This window comes from Anabas testudineus, chromosome 16, assembly GCF_900324465.2.
Source record: "Anabas testudineus chromosome 16, fAnaTes1.2, whole genome shotgun sequence".
Classification (NCBI taxonomy): domain Eukaryota; kingdom Metazoa; phylum Chordata; class Actinopteri; order Anabantiformes; family Anabantidae; genus Anabas; species Anabas testudineus.
The window spans coordinates 2,238,452-2,266,015 of NC_046625.1; the positions used below are offsets into that span (position 1 = coordinate 2,238,452).

Sequence of the window (27,564 nt, forward strand, 5' to 3'; positions counted from 1 at the left end):
TTTTGCCATTTGACCTTTATTGTAATGAAGGAAACACTTTTTTGTCCCATGTGGAAGAATCTAAAGCTTATTAACAACAACTACACTTTAAAGCTTCACTACGTAACTTCGTAGTGGAAATTAGCTCCCAAACGTGTTTCCTGGGAGTGGTGCTGTCAGCAGTGCTGGGAGTTTTGTAGCTTCTTATTTATGTAGTTTCACCTGAAGGCCTTGGTGGCACATAGGGGATTGATTTTGAGTGATGCTGTTCCCACAACAATTCCCATACAGACTTTCTGAAGTACAACACAGCCTGTATCAGCTGAAGGGTTAGACATCAGAGACATCATCATTTATTGAACATCTCCGCTGGTGACTTTATTGTGGAATGAAGCAGAACATCACGTCTGCAGTTTACAGCATGCTACAGTAAGTGCAGTCTAACAGTAATAAAATGTCTGTGTTCTTGAACAGTTACATGCAGCTAGTTTAGTTCTGCTTTTTGTGACAAACTAATATTTCTAACCCTATTTTCCTTGAATCACCCTTCACCAAAACAGTTTAACATAACAGTGCTTTATTTCTCAGGAACGAGAGACCAAAGGTGCAAAATCCTTAGTAAAGGAGAAGGGGGGGGGGTCACAATGCTGCCAAGATGTACAAGTACAGTTATATACAGCCACCATGACATTCAACGTCTCTTCGACGACGGAGAAATGAAGTGCAGTTGTGGCAGCCAGCTTATTAACAGCTCTAACAGTTCATCTGTGGTTCAGAAGGAGTCGAGGCAGAGTCACTGTCTCTTTTTCTATTTTCCTCCCTCAGACTCCTTTGACCAGCACCACGGTCGGCCTGGACTCGGCCTTGTGGGAACAGTTGTCTGTGCTTTTGGTGTTGTCGGAGCGTGGGCGTCGCAGGTTCAGAAAGCTGAAGCGTGCTTCCAGGCTAAAGCTCTTCTTGATGCTGGAAGTCGAGCGGGTGTTGGTGGTGGTGGTGGTGTTGGTTGTGGCGCCGTTGTCCAAATCCCCCTCTGCACCTTCTGCCCGGTCACCTACAACACAGGAGAAGGTCGGTGAAGTGTAATGAATTCATTTGTCTACAGAGATTCATTTTCTTTAACAGAGATATGAGCATGACGGCTAATAATAATTTAAGACAAATGGACTTTGATACATTTTTAATTTGATTTGGAGAAAAACCTCAAATTCTCTTCTTTAAATTGAACATGTGTTGAGATCTAAGAAGCAGTGAAATAGTGATTATGTCCAAACTACAAAGATCATAACATAGATCATTTCTTGTCACTTATCAGCTGACGTACCAATCGATATCACTACATATCTGCCAGTCTGATGTACTGTATCTACTTCGTTACTGTTAAATAGTAATGGGCTGAGCTTTGTGAATGAGTATGTGAATCCTTAGAAATACCCCTGGACCGCTTGTCATTGTAAAAGAGAAAATTAATTCATTTGCATGTTCATCAAGGTCTTCCACAGCATAATTTCAGGGAGGCTGACAAGCTGTAAAAGTTGGGTGATGCAGCAGGACAAGGAAATCCTAAACACTAAAAATATATCTTCTACAGACTGGTTTACAATAAAGAAAATCCTCCTTTTGGACTGTTCAAGTCAGAGCCCACACTTCAACACAATAGGGATGCTGTGGGATGAGCTTGAGAGCCATTCGCACCCGACGCCCTAAGAACATGTCTGAACTGAAGCTGTTTTATGAGGAAGACTGGTCCAAAATTCCACCTGAATTTTGTGCAGCTGTTGGTTTGAGGTTTTTGCTCCCAAATGATGTTCAAGCAGTTGTTAATGCAAATTCACTTACTTTTGCCACCAGAGCATTTATAGGTGTGTTCAGGAAAAAACATGAAAGGTTAGAATTAAATGTTTAATGAGCTTCAGCACATTGTGTTAGTCTATACCTGCGGCTTTAATAGAAATTAGATTAGTTCACTGACTTTTTCTTGCGAATGTATAAAGTAATATGATAAATTGTCCAATTGAGACAACTTAAGACTGGACAGCTAAATGTTGATCGCAGTTTGTGAAGTTCAGCCAAATGTTTTAGGAAGTGAGTCTAAATTAAACTCTCAGACATTAGTATGGTATCAGTACACTGTAAAATCCCTTCATGTGCATTAACAGGTGAACAGAGACAAGATTTATTCCCCTTAAACTGGCTGATGTGCAGTGAACCAGCTCCTCTCTGCTGTCACTTTGACTAATAGGCTCCTCTGGTGGCACAGGTGTGAGTGGAGCAGGTAGCAGGACATTGTGCATCTTACCCAGAATAGATTCTTACACATCGTCCATCTCACTGTTCACAAATGGAGCTGCAGTATTTACAGCCTACAGTCAGTGGTCTGTTACATACAAACAGGTTAAATGACTAGTTTGGGTTTACTGAAGCTGATTCTTTACAAAACTGACGTCTATGCAGATCTGTCACCATTTTTGAATTTCACTCTAAGAAATCGGGGCTAAGATGAAGTCTGTGCAGAACTGCACCTGGGAGTCTAGATCAAGTCAGTATCTTTTAAAGTTGCAGTGAATTTAAGACACATTTCACTCTTTTGTTTGAAATCCTGACAGAACCAGAGTGTGAGAAAACTGACAAAAATAAACTTCTTGCAAAGAGACAGGAGGGTCACAATAGATGTGCTGTGAGATCATCGAGGAGATAAGTGCAAATAAATATTCCCCAAACAATTTTGAGTTCTGACATTTCCACATCCAACAGAACTGTTAGTTTGTACCTGTTCATCTCGACCCCAATTTCTTACAGTGTCCTCGAGTTCTGGGTGAAACAAAGAGCTACAGTGACAGATATGCATGAACCTCGATGCCGTAATAAGGTCAGCTTATATAAACCCTTTAACCTGTTTATATGCAACAGACCAGTGACTGTTCAGTTGCAGCTGGAAATGTTACAGATGGATGATGAATGAATCTATTCTGGGTAAAATCTGCAAATGGCACAAAGATCAATCAATTTAACTTGAACCCTGCAGACGTTTTAGAACAAGCTGGAATAAGTAAATATCATTTATCGGATCAGTTTCTGCTTTCAGCTGGTTTCTACAACACACTAAGTTTTAAATTAGATGTAAAGTTCTAAATTCTCACATATGATATCACACATATGCAAAACTGTTGCTTAAGAATGATGTTTTAGTCCTTTTTAACCAACAAGGCCAAATATTTACATGTTCCAACCTCTAAAATGTGAAGATTTGATGCATTTCTTTATCAGATGGCAGTAAACTACATATTTTGGGGTTCTGGGCTGCAGGTAACACACCACAGGGCTTTGAACACATTTTACTGGGCCATCAGAATTGATTGAGGAAATTATTGGCAGATTAATTGATAATGACAGTTATAAGTAGTTGCATCCCTATGATTGATTAATAGTCAATAAAGCATGAAGGAAATTAAACATGCACTTTATAATTTTGCTGAACTGGAATTTGTCTTAAATAGTTAAACATTCAAATATTTAGTTTAAGGCAATAAATTCTTGAAACTTAAAATCTGGAAGCAGAGAATGAAGCCAGTTGTGCTTTATTGATTAATTAGCATGTATTTTAATAACCAATTACTTTCTGTTAATCACTTAATTAACTAGTAATATCAGTTCTACAATACTTTTATTATTCTGCACTAGTTTGTCTATAGATCTACGGTATGTATAGTTACTCGTATTAGCATCATTAGTATTTTTATGATATTACAGGATTTGTTCTATATTATCACAGATTGTTTCTGCAGGGTTCAAGTAAAATCTAAGATTTCAGCACAACACAGACTAGACTTTAAGCTGAATTTGGTACTTTTCCAAACTATATTAGTATATTAGTTTAGATAATGAATCATAAAAAATGAACCATTACTCGTTTTTTAAACATTGTGCCTAAAGTCACAAGGCTGCGCTGTCAAATGTTGTAGCTAAAAACAGAAAGTAAACTTTTTCAACAGGGACAAGACAAATCATCTGTGTCTCTGTTACGCACCTCTCTCCAGGTCACATTCAGGTGAAGACGCTCCGCTGCACTCGCTGCGAGGCCCGAGAACAGGCGAGATGACGCCGAAGTCAGACAGCGACACGGTGCTGGGAAGATCCAGACTGCAGGGCCTGGAGAGAGGAGCCGGGGAGGAAGAGGTAGAGGAGGATGAGGAAGGAGTGGGTGATGGAGAGGCGGAGGAGGACGTGTAGGAGGAGGAGCTGGTGAAGGGGCAGGGCGACAGGAGCTCCTGGGGACTGCTGGGAGATGAACCCAAGCTGCAAGTGGAGCGAGTCTCGGAGTCTTCTTCAGACATGATGCTGCCGCCGACACAAGGCTCATCGTCAAAACACACAGACGCCACTGCAGGAGGAGGAGAAAGGAGAGAGGAAGTCAGGGGAGAGTCACAATAAAGGTAGAGAAGATAAAGAAGAGCAAGAATAGTCTGAGATACAAGTCATGAGAAAGTGAAGAGAAAATAGATGATGTGAAAATATGAAGAACGACAGAGGAAAGGAAGGAAATGGGTCAGAGGAGGGATGAAAGTAATGAACAGAGAGAAACGAGGGAGCGACGTTGAGGAAAAACTGCTAGTATGATCAAACGTATATAAACAGAGGAGATCAAGCATCACATCAATGGCGTTTCATTTTCCCTAATGTAAATCAAAGCACACGAATGCACCATAAGTCTTTTTACTCACATTCCTCGGTACATTTACAGTTTCCAAGGAGCATTTTGATAAACTCTGGGTAAAGTTTGGATGAAGTGAGCGACACTGGAGCCGTGTTTTGTTCTTAACCGCAGTAATGGAGCATTTTAAATTCACTGTTAGAAGAAATAATGACGCTCTTCTACAAACACTGAAGGTAGTTTCTACCTTAAACAGAAAACACAGGCAGGAAGTGAATTAGAGGTGGAGCGCATGATTGGAACTCGCTGAATTGTTTGTTGTCGATTGGAGAGTTCCTCATTGGCTCATTTTAATAAATGTGTTCAGTTAAAGACTGTTTGTCTACTTGTAGACCTTTATTCCTTCATTTATTGAAATGATTTACTTAATCACTGCGTGCTTAAACTAATTTCAAGGTAACGTCTTTATGTAGTCAACTCTCTGCCCTTCACGTCTTCTTTTGTGTCCTTTATAACCTCATCAATCGTTCCACGAATCGTAAGCAGGAACCCAGAGAGGCAGACAGAAGCTGTGTGTGTTTGGGTTTTCGCTTCCAAATCAATTCATGTAACCACTGCTCCATAAGAGTCTGACTCCAGAATCATCACAAGCAATAAAAGAAACAGAAATAGATTTGTTTAAAGGGTCTTTGCTGCTTAATAAGTGAATTTACCAAATCTGATTTTCCCTGGTTTGTGCTATGAGGCTGTTTAACACGAAAGAGGCAGAACAGCAACTGAATGTGATTACAGCCAAAGCTGAGTCACCAGGTGAGCAGCTGTTAGTGTGCAGGTCGAGAGAAAAGCAATAAGACGAGGAGGTTTGACATTTACCGACCTTTCTCCTCATGAGGAGGATCGTGTGAGCCATGCTAAAGGGCCCGACTACAGTGATGTGTTTATGGCCATGAACAGAGGTTATGTAAGGAGTAAAAGAGGCGTGATGCTCTGCACTCACTGGATATTCCATCTGAGTCCAACTTGAAGCTCGAGATGTCGTCACCTGAAACACTGTCACCCTCTGCACCCACGCCACGACCCCGGGGACCCATGGCGGAGTTTCGTCGTCGCTCGTGGATCTCGTCGGAGATCATTTCCAGGTTCCTGAGGGCCGTCCTGTACTCGGCTTTGGCCTGGGACAGCTTGGCTTGCCGCTCGTCCACGTTCTTCTTCAGGTTCTGGAGAAGGAACAGTGAGAGAAAGGAGGGTTCAGATGTAGAACAATGCTGCTGCACAGTTTAAGATCTGTCTGCGGATTGATTCTTGTTTTTATTTAGATCAGTTCTCTGTATGTTAAAGGAGTATTCTGTCAGTCCTGTGAACCTGGATCCAGAAGCTGACTCAAGTCAGCTAAACACTGAAACATCCACAGAACATGATTCAAACGACTTCCAATATCTAATAATTATATAATAATGAGTTGGCTGATTCACCAGTTAAGGTCAGTGTTTTACTGTTTTAGGGTCTTAATTCAGTGTCTGACATCATGAGTGTGTCCAATCCTAACACGCTGCAGAGCATCTCTTAGCATTAGAGCCTGGTTTAGTATAGTAGCTGAGAGTAGTGAAGCAGCAAGTTAAAAAACCAGGGAGAGGAAACAGGACGCGAGTCATGAAACTTTAACAAAAGTTATTTCGTTTGACGCAGAAACAACCGAAGATTTGAATCCATCAAGAGGAGTTTATTATAGTGAAGGCTGTGAATCAAAGCCGACCGTAGGTGATGTTCTCTGATGGACTTTTATAACCACCCTGGACGAGTTTTCCTTTGAGACGATATATAAAACAGGCCTGGAGGCAGCTACAGTCTAAGCAGTGGTGTATTTGTTACTTATTAGCTAATGCTAATTATATAACCTGCTGGTTGCTGCACATCACTCACACTGATGTTAAGCTCTCTTTGTCCTGAACAATGCAAACAGCTGTGAGAAAAACAACTCCTATCTGATCGTGGCCTAAAGCACACAGGCGTATCTACAGCGTGTTCACACCAGGGAAAAACAAGATTAGTTAACCCCTGATTAAATTAACAGTGCTACATGACAGGTGGCAACAAGACAACAGCATCCCCACAACCTTCAGTCAAAGGGACGTGAATTAGTGGCCTTCACGTACCTCCAGCTGCAGATAGTACTTCGCCTTCATCTCGAAGTAGGGCCTGTGGAGGAGGAGAGGAAGAGATTAGATCAGAGGGGGGAAACACGGTAACCCAGCCGAGAGCAGTATCCACATCATCACCATGGCAACCTGGAGGAGGAATGGGAGATAAAGGGGTTGTGATGCTGGAAGAGGGAACGCTGCAGAGCAGATTAACACCCTGCTGAGGCAACACACAGCAAGGCTGGATCCAGAAGACAGAGGGAGGATACGCTCGACCATTCGCTGACAATTAAGAGAAATGATAAACATCAGAGTTCTTATAGCAGTATATGTCCTCACTGGTGACAGAAGAGCCCTCCTTAGATTAGTAATTAGTGTTATCACAATGTAGAATGTGCTCCTGTCTTCAAGCCTACAGTCAGTATTCATCTATTTCAATGAAGAAATGTGCTCACAGTGATGTTGGGAGTGTGTTGCTAACCTGACAGTGACGTATACACAGCTGCTGCCAACAACATGTGGACATAACACTGGCAGAAAGCCAGTTTTACATTGACTCTACTGGGCCCAGGATTCATTTGTGCTTGTGAAAAGCATCCGTAACAGCAGGAGGCTGATACGACCTCCACCTCCTCTGAGTGATGGATGGATGTGAGCTCAGGGAGGGTCTGGAGTAGAGTGAAAACACATCTCTGAAGTTTTCCTAAAGGTTAAGTTCAGGAATGTAACCTGCAAAAACACATTTCTGCTGTGTACAGACGTGATTTCATCCTCAGTGCTGCTCTATCTGTTATGTATGATGTTTACGAGTTTTTACTTAATTACTCAAATAATTAACAACTAATCTAGAAGTATTTTAATCATCAGTTATCAGTGAAGTCATTTTGTTCAGGGTTCTCAAATGTAAGAATTTGTAGTTTCTCCTCATAACATGAAGTAATTTGCATGTTTTCAGGTTCAAACTGTTGTTTGGATTAAAAAGACACAGCTCATAAATGAACTGAATTCTCTTGAATAAGCCCGACCTGGCTGGTTTTGATTAGTTTCTAATAAGGTGAAGGAGACAGAAGCGGCGACACAGCGGCTGAACAACGGGAACTTCTACAGAAGAAAATAGATGTCAGATGATCTGAGGAACGCAGGACAGAAATACTGCATGATTGTAAATAGTGAGGGGGGGTTTTGCCCATTTTAATGATGTCACCTGGAACATTGTTATTTGTGAGGCTTCAGTTTGCAGCTGTTTCGTTTCCTTTAAGTCGTGAAACTGAAACTCATGAGTGAACCACTCCTTTAACACCTGACCGGTTCTTTTACAAAGCAGCTGCTTTCTGCTGAAAAGGGAAGCTGACACGAAAAAGGGTTCTCCTGCAAATTACCGTAAAAGATCAGTTAGAACTCAGAACTGAGTTCAGACCACATCAGGGTTGAACAGCTGGATCTGTTTGAACCTGCCATCGTCATTTCACTCATTTTATTTAAGTCCAATGTAAGAACAGGGAGTCACACTGCAGAGGACGTGTGCTGAATACTTTACAATCAATCCTCAAGTGTCTGTTAGTGAGACTCGTCGGCTGCTTATCTCACTCCCTGTTGATGTGACAACAAGACACAAAACACAAAGGCCTTACTTCTCAGTCTGGAGCTGAACATTTGGCAAGCGTCCCCCACATGCAGTAAGTCCTGCACTGACTCTGACCTGCTGTGACCACACACTAACAGTGCTGTATCACTGCCTGCCTGACGTCAGCTCTAATGGAACAAATCACTGGTGATCTCTGACTCTTACTTGGACTTGTTGATGGTGCGTTTGAGTTTCTTCTCCAGCTGTTTCATGCGGCTCATTGCTGCCGTGTATTTGGCCGCCGTCTCCTTGTGCACCAGCTCGCTTCTCGTCTTGGTGTGTTCTGCCTCCATCACCTGGTAAATCAGGAAACATTCAGATCATCATCAGCCACGGCTGAGGTTATAATACCTTCTGTCACGTTTTATAGGAAGAAGTGGAGACGTCAAAAGTAACATGTAAGCTGAAACACCTCCCTCTCTCCCCCATCTCTCACCCGCTGGGTGGCATGGTTCAGCATCTCCTGCCAGGCGGAGTCAAACTGCCGGTTGTCCTCCTCCAGGAGTCTCTGCTCGGCCAGGGAGATGGTCTCCTTCGCTGCCCGCAGAACCTCGGTGGCTCTCTGGAAGTCCTGTGTGGCCTTCTGAGCCTCCAGCTGGGCCTGGAAAACACAGACGGTGATTGGAGCCATTACCAAAACGTTCGCTGTGGAATAATTCCAGTAATATCATCTGTTCATTGCCCCACAGAGTAAACGTGTGTGTCTCTGTATAAACTTTGGATTATAATAGTTTGTGTGTGAAGTTTCCCAGAGCAACTTTTATCATTTGAAAACTCTATACATACTTAATTTTTGCTGCCTGAAGAATCTTCACACACTGTGTCCGTAACACCATTTTTTTACAGCGACTGCATGTTTATGATACAGTGGTTAACAGGGGTCAGTCGATCTTCGATGAGGGAAGTTTTTGATTCAGAAAATTATATATAATATAAAATATAATATTTTAAATATTTTAAACACCTCAGCTAGAGATTCAACTCGACACCATCTTCATGAACCCACTGTGGGACTGTGCCCAGTGTGTGTTTATCATCTATAGAGCTGTTTGTAGAACTCATATATTATTGTGTCTAAAGTTGTTTCTGAGCTGCATGAATTTTTTAAACAGTGTTTTCTCTTGTCAGAAAATATTATTGATCTGAAATTAGAATCGAGTTTACTCAATAAATGAGCTTGAACAATCATTGGACAACATCAAGCTCCTGTTTTGTTTTGCTTCATTCCTTCAAATATATATATATATTTCATATACAACATTCAATACGTGTTCTATACATTAATCTAAACGCACACACACTCACAGTGCAGCACAGATTAAATCAAAGTAACCCAAATCAGATTCTACGTGTAGAAAATAAAACATCTGAGCTCTAAACAAAACAAACAGCAAAGCTCTTTGTTGTCATGACGGAGCGCCGGGTTACATAAGACGTCAATGACATCATTCGTGCGACTCATGTGAAGCCGTCCAGCTGAGGCTTTACACGCTGCAGCTACAGACTCAACAGGAGACGGCTTCAGTCTGGATGCATGTGTTATGTATGAATACACACTTCAGCATTTGTGTTTGCCTGTAGATTAATGACAGGAGGTGTTTGGTGTAATGAGAAGTGCAGTCAGGAACTGTTAAATACAACGAAGGCAAATCCAGGTTTAAGACATTTCAAACTCCAAACTAGAACCACAGGAAGCAAACGGAGGTCTCCCTTCAATCCAAACCACAACATTTAAGTTTGTTTTATTAATTTATTTCCAAAAGTAAACAGAACGACAGCAGATTTGAGTTTTACGATCACTGTACGTTTTACTTGTTCATTTAAACTATTCCAGAACTTTGATGAGATAAGTTTATAGTAATTAGTGTCATTACTAAATGTCATCTTTGAGATTCTAGCTAGAAGCTAGAATCCAAGTAGTTTACAGCTCAAAGCCTGATTTTAGTTCTGTTTTTCATGACTGGGCCGAGGCCAGAGATGAGTCAGCATTTCTCCGGCTGTGGCAGCTGTGTGTCTGTGACAGACAGGAAAGTGTTGTGTTAGTGTTATTATAGCAACAAACAGCAGGGAGCCGCCTTGGATGTGATGTAACTGTATGCAGCAGAGGTTCATGTGGAGATTTTGATGATTGTCTGCGTATCTCTCCTTCCCGGTAACAACAGCAGCATCGACTGTAGGAACCACTGCCTTCTGACATGTTGTCAGTGGGATGATGTGAAGTTGAATTTGTCAAATATTTCTTATATATGCACTTTCTTATCAGAGTCTCAGCTTTAGAATCATAATTCTATGAGATTTTTAAAGGTGAAACCTTTTTCAGACTCATTTCCATTTCCATCAAAACTATAATAGCTTGTTGGCACAAACAGTGAGACAGCAGAGTATGTGTGTTTTTAAGATGGTCTCCGCAGCTTTAAACTAATCTATTCACTATGAGGGAGTAAAAACAACACGAGAGCAGCGTGTGCAGATGTAAAGCACAGAGCAGGATGTCCAGACATTACATGAAGTGATGCTGTGAATCCCAGCTCCTCTGTTTCTCTCACTCTTTGAGAATTTACCAAGCAGAGGAAAAGAACTGAAAGAGGAAAGAACTTTCCAGAAAGACGTGTCTGTCGGGCTCTGTGAGAAATCATGAGAAGTGTTTACTGAATATTAAATCAGGAGTTGATTCTACTGACCCAGTTAGAGCCACTGATACAGTGGAAACGTAAGATGTTTGTTTCACTTCTCTGCTTGGATAATAAACCTACACACTGAAATAATGTACAATTCTATTTTATAATGTACATCCAAACGTCTCTGTAATCATCATGTGCGGCCTGTGCTTCATATAACTACTTGTTCCATTTACATTATACTATTCTTCCATCAGCGCTCTCAGTCAGACCCAGTCACCACATGCTTACTATCATTTCATTATCGGTGTTCGTCAACATGCCAGCGCAGCAGGATGCAGACAACCCCGGCCTTGTGGCAGTCATGTGTTGTGCTTTGGATTCCTCATCTCCTGGATGCACATGCTGACTGAATGCTGCAGAGTGTTGCCTAGAAAACCGTCTGCTCAGCATTTATGACAAATCAGTTTAAAAAAAAAAAAAAGAGAAAATCAGTTAATTTCTTAACTGTGAACACTTGAAGTCTATCATGTTAACAACCTCTACCGTGGCTGCTGTGACCCCCCCCCCCCACTCACTCAGGAGCAGGCTGAAGCTCAAACTACACTTTGAATTCTTGGCCACTGTTGTCTTTTGCTAATAAAGCACTAAAACACAGACATGCTGTAGAGTAAAGCTGTGTAACTCGGAGATCGGTGGTTTCTGTGGTAGCAGTGGTCAAAAGTACTTTTCTACTTCTCCATATGTGTCTCCACATCCAAGCTGGGCTCAGCTGGCGTCACGATGGAAATGGTGAAGCTGCAGTTATTTGCCCGATAAACCTGACATATCCCAACAGATAACAAACCATCTGACGTTGAAACAATATGACCTCTGGCAGCATCCCAAGGTCAGTCTCGACCTTCGTATCCTACCAGTGATAAATCACCACAGCCTCACAGGAACACTTGTGCTGCAAAGTTTTAGCCATGTTTTCCTGCTCCCTCTCCTCCTCCCCTGCTGTCACGTTGCCCACGAGAATCTCATCCTACACGTGCTGACTCCCTCCTCGTCCGTCCCACGCCCGCCTCATTCTGTCAGCACAACATTAAACATTCAGCTCGGTCTACTTCAGGCAAGAAGGCACAAAGTCTCATCTGAAGCTAAAATGCTCAAGAAAATCAAGGTTATTGACTTCTCACAGCATAAAAAGTCCATTTCAAAACTTTCAAAATTGACTAACTGTCTTTCTCTTGAACTGGTGACGACACTAAAAACTTGTTTGTGCTGCACATAAAACAAAAAAAAGTTTGCTCACGTTTTCACTGTTAATGACTTTTAGTAATGAAACTAACTAAAAGTTGAATTAAAGTGTGTCTGGTTTTCTGCAGAACAAGAAAATCAACAACAAACAACTGAAACAGTGTGAAAATAAAGAATGTGTTTCATTTTCTTCAGCCTTTTTCCCCTCCCGTCTGTCTTTGTCCTAGTTTTTCATAGTGTCGTCAACATGTCAGCTGCAGGCAACGCTGTCATTCTTAGCTGGTGTTCAAAGCCAACACTCTGAAGGAAGAGACGAGCTGGATGAAAAAGGAGAAGGAAGAGACGGCAAACAAAGCAAAAAGGAGGAAAACGAGATAAACAGAGGTTTAAAAAGTAAAACTGTCCATTTGCAAAACATCCTTATATGATATGATTTTGGTGTCACAGTGTTCATCTCATGACTGTCAACACCAGCTAATCCACATTTAAATGGTCTCATTTAACATTTATAATAAGTTCAGTCGAGCTGAGACCTTTCTGCAGGGTCCAACATGAAGGATTGTATCACTATATGTTATAAACAACCTTAAAGAGGGAAGAGAGGCTAAACTGACCACACTGTGGTCGGTCACTGAACGCCTCACAGGGCAGCAAGTAGATGGTACAGAGAAATATCAGTCAGCTGTTTGACAAGCTTCACACACAGAGCACAGCAGACGCTCAGGTTATATTTTAACACGCAATGATTTTGCTATGAACATCGTCGAGGGTTTTCATTTCCTAATTTACTGTATTTGTGATCGGCTGCTGTCTGTAGGTTAAACTGTAACATGGGAAAGTTAAAGTGTTACTGTCGTTCACAGTCAGTCAAGTTGAAATGTCTTCTCCACACTGTCGCCACGAAGGTGGAAAACGCTGCTGTGAAAAACATCATTGTGTGATGCAGCATAAAGAGTTCCTGTCTTTGTAACTGTAAAAATACTAAAAACTATAAGGACCCTGTGTTTTAATGATGCATTGTTAATATACATCTTCCTCCTTTAGACTCTCATGTCCTCACAGCTCATAACGTGTTGCGGCTGCTGAGTTTAAGCTACAAAGGTGAAGCAACACGTTCACTTCTGCTTTTAAACGGTTTGTGTTTGTGTGCTGCTTCACTCTTCAACCAACCATGACAACAACAACCACTAAACTTCCCATGCTTGAGTTCCACCCCCTTCCTAAATAACCTCTTTCATTTCCATCTCTGTGAGTTTTCCTTCCATCCACCTGCGTTTCTGCTCTTCATCTTTTTCCACCACTGTTCCTCTCCTCTTATCACCCCGTCTCTTCCACTCTGTCCCTCATTTCTATCTTTGTCCATCTGTCTCCTTCCATCTAGCTCCATTGCTCGCCACCATCTCTTCCTCCACCACAGTTTCTCTCCTCATTTCCTTTCCCTCCCTATCTGTCACTTCCTATATCCCATTTAATCTCTCTTGGTTGCCACATACATTTCATTCCCTTAATGTTTGGCTTATTTTATACCTTTCAGTTTCTCTCTCTGGGCCCAGTCTCTTCCCAGCAGCTCCACTCTCATCTCGCCCTCTCTCCTGCTTCATATTTTAATCACTCTGCATGCAGCCTATGAAATTTTCAGAGAGTTGAACCCCAGAGGGAAGCTGATGTGTAAGTACTGAACTGAGTGTTGTGATGACTATTTGCGTCTGTAGAGACTCTTAATCAATGAAAAGGTTCTTTGTTAACCAACTCATTGATAAAGAAGGAGGATTATAACACATCCTGTTGATGTTTCCATTCTGCTAATTGATCTTTATTAAATTCTCTTTTCATTTTGAAACACGTGACTTTGTTGAATAAATGACTTAATAAAAAAGGGAAGAAGTCAAGGACCACTAGGAGTCTTCCTAGAGTTAACTCTGGACTTAGGAACTGGAGAACAAGGGTCTCAGTCAGTGAAGTGACCAAGAATCAGATTGGTACCAATATTAAAACTCCTCAAACAATCCCCAACCTTCACCACCGTGTCCTTCACAGTAGAATAACAGAGGACAAACTTCTCTCCCGACACGTCTTCAGATGTAACTAGTTAAATTTGTAGCTACTCAAGACTAAACACATTATTTTATCTGTGATTTCAAACACCTATAATGAAACCCGAAAGGAACTTGGAAGATAATAAAGAAGAGGAATGTCTAGGCTCAGAGCTGTTAAAGACTTTTAGATCACAGAAGAAGAATCCTATTGACCTTCGAATCGTCCCAGACACTGAAACTGAATCCCGCTCAGACGCTTCACATCTCACTCTTCTGTTAAATACACATTCTCCTTCACTCGTTCAGGGACAAATTACTTAAATACAGTTAACTTAAGTGCTCTACAGAATCAAGACAATCCAGGAGCTACTTTGTCCAGAGGTTCCAGGAATTTAGATAAACCAAAAACCGGTTTGTCTATGACAACACAAGAGAAGGAGGAGGCGCCGTATGAGACTGTACGTGATCTGATTTGGTCAATGTTCCAGGAAGTTTGATTCTTTTTATCTCTTCTCCTCCATTAAGTCTGTCAGTTAATTTCCTCTAAAGAGGAAACACGTTAACACGACAATAGCGTCCATTAAAGACAGTGGTTAAGGTCGTGTGGACGCTGTAAACACGCCGTCCTATCTGTGTCGACTAACGCAGCCTTCAGCAAACCCAATTTTGAGTTTTCTAAGAGCTAGTGAACAAACAGCGACTGGCCTAGATATTCGTGAGAGCTTCAGGGATGAATGAACCGCAGAGGACTTCAACGGCAGGGAAGAAGGCCTCCGATGTCCGCTTCACAGTCTTTAACAGGCAAATTAACCCAAATACTTCAGGGTTTAGAAGTAGGAGTGCAGCGGCACGTGTTCAGGTTTAGTCAACTACTGTTTTACTGATAAGACAGTGATGTCAGATTAGGACACTTAGTACTCTTCACAGCTAAACATGGCTCATCTACAGGATTTTTAGTGAATTTAAAAATTATAAAAAGCTCATCACAGCAGCCCGTCCTCTTCTGTTAAACGTTAACGTCTATTCACTGATCATTGATTGGTTTGTGACAGTCAAAGGTCGTAACACTTTCCTGCAACTCAATCACAACTACACCAAGATGTTAGATTTTTAACAGTAACTTTCTAAAGCGTCTTAATTTCAAGCATGTTTTTCTATACATGTACAGTACTGATATCCTTCATAATGTAATTTTCAATTAGTTAAATTAAAATGATTCATGTAAATTTAAAAATCCAAACCAGGAAAAAGGAAACGGGTTTAGTGTCTTGGATTTCGTCTTTGTATTCATGCCAGAAAGACACAAACACACATCATCACGGTTGACGGAGTGTTTTTACTGAGTCATAGTAAAAAAAACAAGAGCAAACTTGCACCAAGCCACAAACCCCTGTGTCACAGCAGCGTCAGTGACGTTTCTGCCACAGCTCTTATGCAACAATGAGCAGTCGAGTCCATCACACCACAAACACAGTATCCCAGGTGGTCAATCCAAACCAGATGGCTTTGACCTTGCAGCCGTTTCCTCTAAACCATCTTTCAACCCATCCATCCATTCGACTCCATCCATCAGCACCATTCCCTGTGGCTAAAGTCTGGTGTGATGTGCACTGCCTGCCAAAAAACTCAACCCCAGCTGGGCAGGAAGTGACAAAGACAAACAGAGACACAAAGAAAAATAACCAAGAAGGAGAAGTGATAAAATGGTGATTTCCCGATTCACATATTTTATCTTCTTCTAGGGATTTCCCTGCCTGCTTTTTTTTTACCTGCTTTTTAAAATTCTTAAGAATTAAATTTGTCCGTTCTTTAGTCAGATGCAGCATGAGAAAACTGGTTTAAATGAAATGTTAGACTTCCCATTTGTCAAAGGAAAGATGTCGCGAGATGAATAAAAGGTTTCTAATAGAATCTTTTAATTGACACATTTTGAATTATCCTTTTCATTATTCGGACTACACTAACTGTGTGTGTCAGCTTTCATTTTGGTGCTTTCTGGAAAGGTAAGTGAGGTAAATGAGAGATGAATAGTGCATTAAGCTTTGCCACCAACTTCACCCTTTCCATTCACCCACGGTCTCAGAGTCGCTCCAGTGTAACAGACATGATGGAGACTACACAGGTTTTGCTGCTCACTGCTCACTAGAATCATATTCCTTATGTGAAGCACATCACTGCATTTTCCTCAATCCCTTCTTTTCTACTTTCCCATCTCTTTTTTTAAATTGTTGATTTTTCTATGTGGGAGATTAAACCACCTTGTTGGTTATTCTGCTGCTGCGATGATTGAGAGCAGAGGTGAATGTACTGGTTTTATTATCTGATGGAACATGAAAGGCTTCAGAAGTGGATGACTCAGTCTCTGCTCTTCACTGTGATGATTGTAGCTGATTGAAACCTGCTCATCCTCTGTGTGTCTGCAGGTTAGCCAGTGTGGGTAATGTTGGTTAATGCAATTTAGGTAAAGAAAACCCTGCTGTCAGATCAGTCATTCTAAGGATTGGATCATTTACTGTAACAGCGGTGTTTCCAGTGAAAATGAAGTCATTTTGGTGGAAAAAATCAAGTCAGGTCAAGTCTTATTTTGTTCTCATAACTGAATATTAAAGATTTTTTAAGAGCCTGAGGACTCGGTGGGGAAACCCATTGTTATCCTGCACAATGAGCAACTCATGAATCATTAGCTGCCAGCGAGATGCCTGATATGCAAATGTAGATTATCCAACACTCTCAGAGTTGTGGGTCTGAACTTTATCTTCTGTTTGGAGTCAAGGTTGACCCGAGTCGTTTGTCTCCATTCGCTGCTGCCACTGCTCCCTGGGTGCTGCCTTCTGCTTATCTGTGACTGCAAATAATGTGTTTCTTATCACACTGAGTGGGAGAGTGATGGAAGGGGCATGGAGAGAGGGAGCGAGGCTTTCACAACAGGCTAAGAAAGCAATGAGTCAGGCTAAATATTGTGTTTTACAATAAGCTGTGACGACGAAGAAAGGGCACAAGTGAACTGTGTTGAAGAAATGAAGAAAAGGAGGAAGGAAAAAAAACAGAAGTCATGAAAACAACAAAGAGGTCACTGTTTAGTTAGGTGGCATTTCTGAACACTGTACAAATAAATGATAAATACTTAAACTATAAAGACAAATGCTAACTAATGTTCACGGAATCAAGGAGGAAAACTCGACTTAACCAAGAATTCTGACTAAATATTATAGTTAAAACAACACAGATATGATCAAACCAGCAAGTTCAGCAAGAGTGAATGATTGGAGGCGACATGAGGACGGTGACAAAGAGCCTCAGTGAGTCCAGTATTTTTAGTTCACTATTAAACCACTGAAATAAATGACATCAAGGCAGTTTGTGTGTCTTCTGTCTACTGGTGTCAGATTCTCACAAGTTTCGAACAAAGAAAATAACACAGTCACGTCTCCAACAAGCTATAAATAAAATCAATACATAGTTGTAGAGATTTCACTCAGACTTTGAGCTTTAAACATGAATTTGATCCTGTTCAGCTGCTCACCTGATCACATTCATGGCTGCACAGGAACACACTGATAAGAAAACAAAACCATTGTCCTGCTTGCTGCCCACGCCGCAAACCTTTACACACGGCAGCTGTGAAACACATCAACAGAACAAGTGCTGCAGTGATCAGATATTGAGTTAATGCTGGTTATGCTGCTTCTGGCTTCTCAGTAGTGGAAAGTTCTTCAGATCATTAGAAAATGACCAAAGGACTATTTAGTCCTCGGTTTGTCAGGAAAAAACTACTAATAGGACACGATCCTGGCCCATTCATGGTGGGATTTTCTGATATTTTAAATCAAACTATTTCAAAACATCATAACTAACAGGATCTGAAGCTCTATATGAAGTTGCTGCAGCTATCACTCTGAAAATCTCCTCTAGTCTGGAGCCGTAAGAAAGAAGAAAATATGTCAAAATAAAGAGTATGAAGCAGGAGGAGAAAGAGACAAGTGATAAAAAGATCTGAGAGCAGAACAACCCAGGCTTAACTAAACTGACGTTTATCCTTCTCTGTTGATATAAAGCATAACAAAGAATGAAAATCTGAGCAGGGAGGCATTTGGAGTGGAAGCACAGATGATGCACCAGATGGAGAATGTTTATATAGGCCAGTGGATTCAGCTCCGGTGAGGTCAGAACGGCTGGCTGGGATTTCAAAGTCATCGTTTTCAGGAGTCAGACCTGCTGAGAAAACCTGGGTACCGGTGATAAACAAGGAGCGTGCCCTCGAAGCAAGAACATCAGCAGACTGTGAGGATGCAAAAATGTGCGCAAGGATGAAAGAATAGAAAATGTCCTGCTCTGGTTACCAACATGGAGGATCTGATGGTTTTTGGCCAAATTAATTTCAATATCACCTAAAGTAGCAGCTTCATTTGGGACTCAACTCCTCATGTGGGGACATTTTCGGTTCCAGCACAGATACAGTCGATCCATCTTTTATCTGGATGCTCACAGCACCACATGGCAACTAGGTTCAGCCCGAATATGGGGGTTAAGTTGACTTTGTGCACGAGTTTTACACCAACAACGTATCATTGTGTCCAGAGCAGCATTAGCAGCGAATCAGATGGTGCTCTGTTATGTTGTGTTCAGGGCCAGTACAGAGCGTAGGTCATCCATGTTTCAAAAGCGCCCAACACCAAAAAGAAGAAAACCAAACTAAAATCAATCGAGTTCTAAACTGAACTGTGGATTTACAGCTTTAATAATACTAATTAAAGTATAGTTATTTTTATGACAATCACAAGGTAAGTGTTGAGATATTATTGCATTGAATGTGATTTAAAAAAAAAAAAAGTCAGACAGATAGTTTTATCAAGGTTTTTTCACAGCAGACTCTGCTGTGAGGACAAATTAGATCCTAACACCAACATCACCAGCAGTGATTTTGACAAAAAAACTAAGTAAAGAACGAAGAAACAACAAATCAAGGATCACAGAAAGAGACGTATTAATTGGGATTTGACATGACCTGAACTGAAATCCTGTCAAAGTGATGGTTCACGCCAATGTTAAAGAGGACAGAGGTGAATATTAACCTCAGAGCAGCTGTCTCAGCTTTGGTAGGTGCTGTTCAAGAAACGTTAGCAGGGAAGATGCTTCACCAGATTACGACTCCACTCCTCGTTGGAGTTAAAGTTAGCAAAAGTGGGTCACGTGTATGAAGAGAAGTGGTACAACTTCCTAAATCTTAACTGATTAGTTCTGCATGAGTGATGTTGAGCTAAATTATTCTGACTGGTCATGTAGAAAAGGATGGTGCAGCATAACTGGCAGCCAAGTATGAACTGTATTTTTAAGGAACTTAACTGAACGGGAGCTCTGAGCGAGAGCAGGAAAAAAAAAGCTGATTTTAAACATTTGGACTCCCTGGAGGAAAGTGCAAACTCTGCCTCAACTTTGATCTTCTGCATTTCTAATTCTGCTGCTTCTCACGCTCGTCAGAACTGCAACCTATCCCATCCTCCTTCATCACCATTTTTATTGTCAGGTCTACGCTCTCTACCATACTGTACATGACCTTCCTGAGGACGCAGGACATGCATCCATAATAAATACAACCTATTCCTTTTCAGTCCAAAGCTACGAGCATTAATACATCAAGTCGTTCCAGATACGAGCTTAACAAGTCAAAGTAAAAGTCGAGCAGAGACAGAAATAAAAATCAGGCCAGCAGGTGAGTTGACAGGTAGAAGGAAGTAGAACGATCACATGCTGCACATCCTCATCTCAGTTCCTCCAAAGACCATCACAGAAGCGTTAGTGAGTACACCACAGACACGGATGGATGTGTTTGCAGAGACATACTTTACATACGTTTCTCTCATGCACCTGACTTATAAATTTAATTATTATAAAGAAATTTCAGCAGCATCTCCTGAATTAAAAGGTTTCAGACTAATGAAGGAGGGATTGTTGAACGGATGGTCTGTGCCAACAGAACTGATGCTAACATGCCTGTTTTAGTTTCCAATGACAACCACTGATGCTGAACACAGAGTTACAAATACACCTGAAGATTAATAATCCAATAAATCATCCAATCTAACACATTTCCAACGGATTTTTTTAAAAGTGTGCCATCAAAAACAAGAGCATGTGTTGAAAGGCCAAAGAACAATCTTCAATCTTTCCAACAAGCCTGGATGTCACTGATTCTTCAAGGTCTTTGTATTTGTGGCCATAAATCTGGTTAATCTCTCCTTGAACATTTCCATGTGATCCTCAATCATAATAATAGCAGCAGCGTCCTCAGCGATCTTGTTGTAAATGGGTTAAAAAAGGACACTGAGCTGACAAAGGGGAAGTTCAGCGTTACTTCAGAGGAACTCTTTCAACATTGCTGCTTTCCAGCACATCACAGAAAATTACCTCTCATGCTCGTAGCTCGTTTATGTTCGTGTAAAAAAGTCAAATCCCACTGATAGCCCTCTTACATGACATAACCTAGAGAGGCAAGAAACTGCACAATAAAGCCTTGTGGAGTATCAGTCGATGCCGGTGCTTCCGGACTGTGCCGCTACAGCTGCAGGGGCTCTTATCGAGGCGTGCAGGTGGCTGCTTCCCCCTTTATTTATACTCATGACACAAACGCACACAGTCACTCACACTCTGCTGAGGCTTCGCTGAAAAGGGAACTGAGATTATGTTCTGAAATGATGGTGTAGTTATGTCCAAACTCTGCATTTCAACTAGAAAGGAAGTGATTCAAGTTTATGTATGAAAACTGTGACCTCCCCTCAATGAGCAACGTTTCCAGCTGTTAGCTGATATTAAACAGGAAAATCAATGAAGCCCATTTTATTCAAAGAGCTGTGAAAACGTATTGATGAAACGCACTGGTATCATTAAAAAAATAAAAAAAACATATCAGAACTTCACAATCAGGTCTGGACTTTCAGCAAATTAGCAACGATAACTGAAAAGATGCTGCTTAGTTCTTAATCAGCTGATTTAAACTGTCACCATCCACTCATCCAGGAGCAGTGACAGCAACAGATCCTGATTATTCCATTCACTCCACTTTAAGATTTGACTCAAGTATGTCCTGAGTCACTAAAAGAGGACCGTTGACCAGATAAATGACACAGCAACCAGACTATGAAGTGCTAAATGCTCTCAATATGGAAACAGTTAACCCGTGTGTATTGTATTTGGCCTCAGCTGCATAAAAACAGTGGCACCACCTTTGGAACTGACCTGTAATTTGCTTATGAAGACTAGAAATATCTTAAACACATGCACTGACAATCTGTCCAAACCAGACACAAGTATAATCAACGGACAATATGAACGCCTGCAGCAGCACAATGATCAATTACCAAGCACTGACCTGTCTGGCCAACCTGCGGGCCTCCCAGTAAGGTTTGGACTCCTCCACAGCTTTGCCGATCTTCTTCATTAGCTCGTCCAACTTCACCGTGGCCTCCACCAGAACCGAGCGGAACTTCTGCCTCACATCCTGAAGAAGGAGGACGATTCGGTCATTCAAGTCAAACAATAAATAAATAAATAAATAACACAAACGTGGGTAAATAAAAAGGGGAAAGTGCTTAAACAGTAAACAGTGTGATATCAATACTGTCCTAACTGTCATTTATGATGGAGACGCTGCTAAATGTGCACAGTGATTTGTAATTGACCACACTTATTAAAAGCTTAACTTGAAATACGCGACTTACTTACTGGAGAAATACTAATTCCTATTTTCTCAGTATGTAAATCATTCTGAGCTGACAGCAGAAGCTGGTGTTTCATTAACTGTTGTTCCTACGACTTGTCTGATCTTAAAGTCATTCTTCTTTATTTTGTCCTGCATTTCTGAATAAACACCGTTTTCAGGTCTGTTCACATCCATTCGACTCAGAACTTGTTGCTAATTGGTAGTTAACAAAAATAAAATTCCTCCATTGCTGCTTCTGCTTTAGAACAGCTAGAGCTTCAGCATCTCTTGTAAAACCCAAAGACGCAAGATGAAACTGAAGCTGTGATAAAATCTTTGTCAGATCTAATTTTGTTAACTGGTACAAAACAAACCGTGTCTTCCTTCTTAGAGAGCTTGTCAGACTGATGAGCATCCGCTTAAAATCTTTATCATGATCATGTCACGAAGGGCACAGAACCTTCTAAACACAACACTGATATTTAACAGAGATCTGCAGGAAGAGAATCTCTTCAAGGGCACATCATCATCCTGCACAGCTGACAGAACGACCAGTTACATAGAAAGAGACAAGATGAGAGGAGTGTCCACAATCAACTCAGCTGCTATAAGAGGTTGAAATGCACTGTTTCTTCTGTCAATGTGAAAAAATAATCCAAATAAGCAAATGCTACCCGAGTTTCCATACTGAACACAGAGATATCAGCAGGATGGATGTTTGGTTACAGTAAAATATAATAAAACTAGAATCAGCCTCATGGTTTTACGTCTTCACCAACCAGTCAAACTTTAAACAGCAACTTGAGTTGTGTTTTCAGACTCAGTTCATCCTCGAGTCCAAGTGGACGTCGCTTTGATGAGAATAGGATAGATGGACGGAAATTAATGAACATTAAACCTCCAGTCACGTCTACGCCACATTAAAAACCACACAGCTTGTGATATACTGAAGCTTTTTATTTTACAAATACCATCTTCTTCATTACGACTCCCTGATGGATCCGGATAAGCTCTTATATAATCTTTGTAATGAATAAATGTATTTACTTGTGTAATGAATAACAGCTTCTCTGCTCTGACACACAGACCCTTTGAGGAAACCGTCAGCATGACGAACCGTCCTCAACTAATTCAGATCAATGTTACTGGTGTTTGACTGTTATACAACTCAAAGCAGATGTTTTAAATGATGCTTTTGTTTGGGAACATTTATAGTTTGTTCTTCTCTAAAAGTCAGAAATGAGACAAACTTCTCTAAAGTCTACTTTTATATTAGCTTCTCTATCATGTCTGTAAAGGGGGGTGGACTGAAAACAAGGAACAGGTTCCTCTGCAGAAATAGATCACATATAGAAAATGAAGCGTAAATAGGCTTAAATGTATTAAAGAAGATATTAAATAAGACGTGTTGTGGAGGAGGCAGAATAAAGACACGAGGCTTCTATTCTGCAGTATTTCATATTCATCCAGAGCAGAAAATGTTTATTGTTCGGTGTTGGTGAGCTGTGGCTCAGACACAGCTGTTAACAATAACCTTCTAGTGAACTTTAAAAGTCAGAACAGAGAAAGTGTCTAACGCTGTCAGGGTGGTGGTAGTGGTGGTGGTGGGTGGAGGGCGTCTCATTAAAACACTGTTCTCTAGTCAGTTAAAATAAATAAAAGGGTCACAGATGGACTGGAGCAGTGTGTGAATCTGCTCGTGTTAGCTGTGCACTGCCACACACTGAACCTGAAGTAAAACAATGACGATGGGAGGTTAAAGCACTGACTTGCAGCTTTGAAGAGAGGAAAGGAATCGTGACCCCTTTTCACCCTTTGGCCTTTTATGGACCGTCACACCATTTCCACCCTGCATGTTGACGTCCTCAAATTAACATTGAACGTCAGCACTTTAATCTTAATGTCATCGCTTGATTTCAGGGTTACACACAACCATTAATTACGAGATGAAAAGCTTCGAAAATTCATTTTATTAGAGTCATAAAGTCTCGTTCTCGTCCCATTCCCTATCCACCGCCCCGTCTCTGGGATTATACTGATGCAGTGCAGCGTCTCGGTACTCGCGCTCAGACGCTCACTGATGCACTTCACCTTGTCAACGCGTTAGTGTCCTGACATTTAAAAACTCCTCCACAGAATCTAATATTGTTTGCATCACTGCAATGAAAGTGCATACGCTACTCTGGCTCATTATTACTCGAGTCACTGTCTCTCTTTTTATTCTCATCAGCAGTGGGAACACTTCAAATCACACAACACGATGATCACACTGATGCTGCTGCTGCAGACGATGGTTTCAGTGAGAAAATCAGGAGCTCTACTTGAAAGAAACTTGAGGAGTGTTGGCATTAAATCTGCAAATCAATTAATGAGCAGGATACACAGAGACAGTGGACTTTCACTGGAGGGTCCAGGTTTGACATCCTGCCTCAGGGTGCTGGAGGAAGATCCAGACTTAAAGAGATTCAAGATTATTTCCATCATTGGTTAGGCTGCTGAAAAATATTAAAAACATCTATTATAAGAGCAGGCGTCTGCATCGTCCCGTTTTGGACAACCAACAATCAGAACCCAATCAACTCATCAACTCATTGTTCCTCGTACCTCTTAAATTCTACATTTCCTGTTTTGTCCAATCAAGAATCCAAAACCAAGATATTCAAGAACCACTCAGAAGTAAAACTGATCTCTCCATTTATTAAATAAATAATCAATTCTTCCTCAGAGATGTTTTTATACTTCTTCATCAATGAACATCTGTAGATTTTAATCCATCCAGATCCTGATCACTCGATCTAAAAAAACTTGTAGCTCTAATTTGAAATTACCTTTAAGTCGCACTGTTTGTACATTTGGAAAAACACTGTTTCCTATTGGACTTCAGTATTTCCTAGTTAAAGACCAACAGAGTAGTGAAGAAACAATCTGGCTGACGTGTCGCCGCAGCTTCAGAACGATCTCCCAGTTTAACTTTTGTGCACAGCACAGCAAAACTTCAGTTCACCACCGTCATAGTTCTGGATCATCAGTATGCAGCGCACGTTTACCATAATATATACAGTATATATACAGTATATGTAGTCAGTAGCCTCTTCTCACATATTTGATGGGTTTTACACTTGTTTTTAGTAGTTTTAGCTACAGGACACTGCTTCCAGTCCACAGAGACAGATTAATTATTGAGATCTCAGTTCAATATTTAAAATCTATTAGTAGATATATAGAAGTTTGGTACCAGCAAATCCTAAAAGCTAAACCAAACTGGATTATATAAGAGCTACGAATAATCTAATTATCTGCTAGAAATCCTGAAGCCTACTCATTTAAAACCAACAACTTTCATTCTGTTCATCATGCTGTGTCCAATTAAACTGTGAAGTGTGACAAGACTTTGGACTTTCACCTCTGCAAAGCGGCGTGCAATATTATTGACCCACATAAATGTAAGTCATCAACCGTTAATGGAGTTTAATGTGATTCAAAATCAAAGCTAGTTAAGTTGAACAGTCCAGGTTACAGGTCATTACTTCTGTTTTGATCACAGGTTCAAATCATATAATCACCACAAACTGCTCAGTAAAACTGCTTCAAATGCAAAAATGAGTTTACAGTTGCACAATACAGTAAGATACCGTTAGAGGCTCACAAAACTAGATACAGGACAATGAATTTAAATGTGTAAAGTTGCTGATACGGAGCAAAATATGAACTTTATCCGCAGTTTCTCCTGGAGATAAAACAAAGGTCAAGTTGTTACTCAGTAGAGAAACTGCTGTATCTGCACCCAGTGATACATTCAAAACAACACTTGTCTGAGGAGGTAAACTGGCAGCTTCATTTCACAGGCTGTCAGTCGACACATCACCTCCGAGCAGAGCAGTAGACATGGAGTCCTATTTGTTAACAGAGGCTGCATGGGTGCAATCATTTGGTCCATCAGTCGAAAGCTGACACGCTGCTCAGATAATCTGCCAAGATATTACGTGTGTGTGTGTGTGTGTGTGTGTGTCTCGACAGACTGACCTCCAGCTCCGTCTCACATCTGTTGATGTCGTCAGTCGACTGGTTGAGTTTCTCCAGCTCCCCCTGGAAGAGAGGAGACAGTAATGTGACGTTAAAGAGCAGGAGAAACAAGAACGAGCAGCATCTCGGTTTAACGAAGGAATCTGAAAATATTCACATCATTTAAATCACACTGTCACTGTCCTGAGGGTCAAAACCCAACAAGGCCTCATGTCAAATTATGAAAGTGCCACTTGGCTGAAGCACCATTTGGCCAAAGAACAAGGCAACAAAACACAACAGTCAACTTCGGTTTCCCCTTTTCTGATCTTTGCTTTTCTTGTGAATTATTTGACACATTTTCCCAGAAAAAGAATTCAAATTTAGCAAAGGAGTAAAAATCAAACCCTCTCTGCTCAAACTGGTCAAAAATGGAAGTGATGAAGGTTGAAAAGGACAAGAAGCCACAGTTCACTTCCAAAGGGAAACAACCAAAACACAAGTGATTTAAAACATTCACTGAATTCACATTTAGGTAAAAAGGTCTGACGTCTGGATTCCTCCAGTCAAAATAGAAATTACAACCACTAGTTAGTGAAGGTTGCACGAGGAAAACCTGTGAGCAGCAGATCACCAGAAATCAGTATCATTATTTTTACTGTTAAGTGTTTAATGGAACTTTTATAGATCAATTTACATGGGAATTTATCTGGGAATCATCTAATTACTTTATATTTTTATTCTAGACCACATTTTCGAGTTTTATCTACACTGACTGGTCCTTTAAATATGATGTTAGGTCTTATTTAGACTCATGATGCTCAACACGTTTACTGTGGATTCAGCTCATTATTATTATTATTATTATTATTATTATTATTATCATCTTTACTTCTTTACAGATTTCCATTCATCTTTAATTGAGTGTTTATTGTAGAAACTCTTCTTCTTTATGTTTATTAATGACTAAAGTGAAGATCACCTGTTTAAATCACGTTACAATGACCTGGATTTGGTTTCTTACACAGTTGCATCAGCATCACATCAGATCTCCTCACATCAAATGTGGCAGCAGCTGAACTGATTTCAGGAAACTCGTTTTTATTCCGTTGAACGTTATATTCTTTACAACAACACATTCAGAGGAGGCTTCATGCTGGGACTTTGTCCTCAGCACTGTGAACACAATGAAAACAACACTCAGCTACATGAACACATCTAGGATGTGGATCTCGAGGTACCTGGATCCTGGGGTCCACTTCCTCGTCTTCATATTCGGCCTCGTCGTCCGACCTGGACTCCTTCTCTACATGAGCCATGCTGGAGCTGAAGGACCGAACAAGGCGAACAAAGACAGACTGACCCTAAACGCACCACGGACGCAGCTGACTCATCCGGTCCCGACACGCTGGACTCGAGCGGAACCGACGTCCCCAGTTTAAATGATCCGGTTTCTAAAGACCTGGACCTCGAAGAGGAGCATCGTGATGGCGTGTGTCCCCGAGCAGCAGCAGCAGTGACGGCCTCTCCCCGACCAGCTCTGCTCCGCTCTGCTGAAATGACCCGAGCTCTGCTCCGCTC

At 41.0% G+C, this 27,564-nt stretch overlaps 1 protein-coding gene across 1 annotated transcript; it reads right to left on the bottom strand.

Annotated features, from left to right (window-relative positions):
- On the bottom strand, positions 1-27,564 carry sh3bp5b (SH3-domain binding protein 5b (BTK-associated)). Its single transcript, XM_026371111.1, has 9 exons — positions 27,225-27,564; positions 26,005-26,067; positions 21,652-21,780; positions 8,826-8,990; positions 8,555-8,685; positions 6,781-6,823; positions 5,625-5,844; positions 4,004-4,357; positions 1-1,030 (listed from the first exon to the last, which is right to left on the bottom strand). The coding sequence occupies exons 1-9, from the start codon at positions 27,300-27,302 to the stop codon at positions 801-803; spliced, it is 1,413 nt and encodes a 470-aa protein (XP_026226896.1). The 5' UTR covers positions 27,303-27,564; the 3' UTR covers positions 1-800.

Bases quoted from the DNA above. Each gene is read 5' to 3' on its own strand.
- sh3bp5b (XM_026371111.1), bottom strand. From the start codon at position 27,302: ATGGCTCATGTAGAGAAGGAGTCCAGGTCGGACGACGAGGCCGAATAT. The intron at 26,068-27,224 runs GTACCTCGAGAT...CCTCTCTTCCAG, and splicing joins AAGTGGACCCCAGGATCCAG to GGGGAGCTGGAGAAACTCAA. The intron at 4,358-5,624 runs GTGAGTGCAGAG...CTCCTCCTGCAG, and splicing joins GGACTCAGATGGAATATCCA to TGGCGTCTGTGTGTTTTGAC.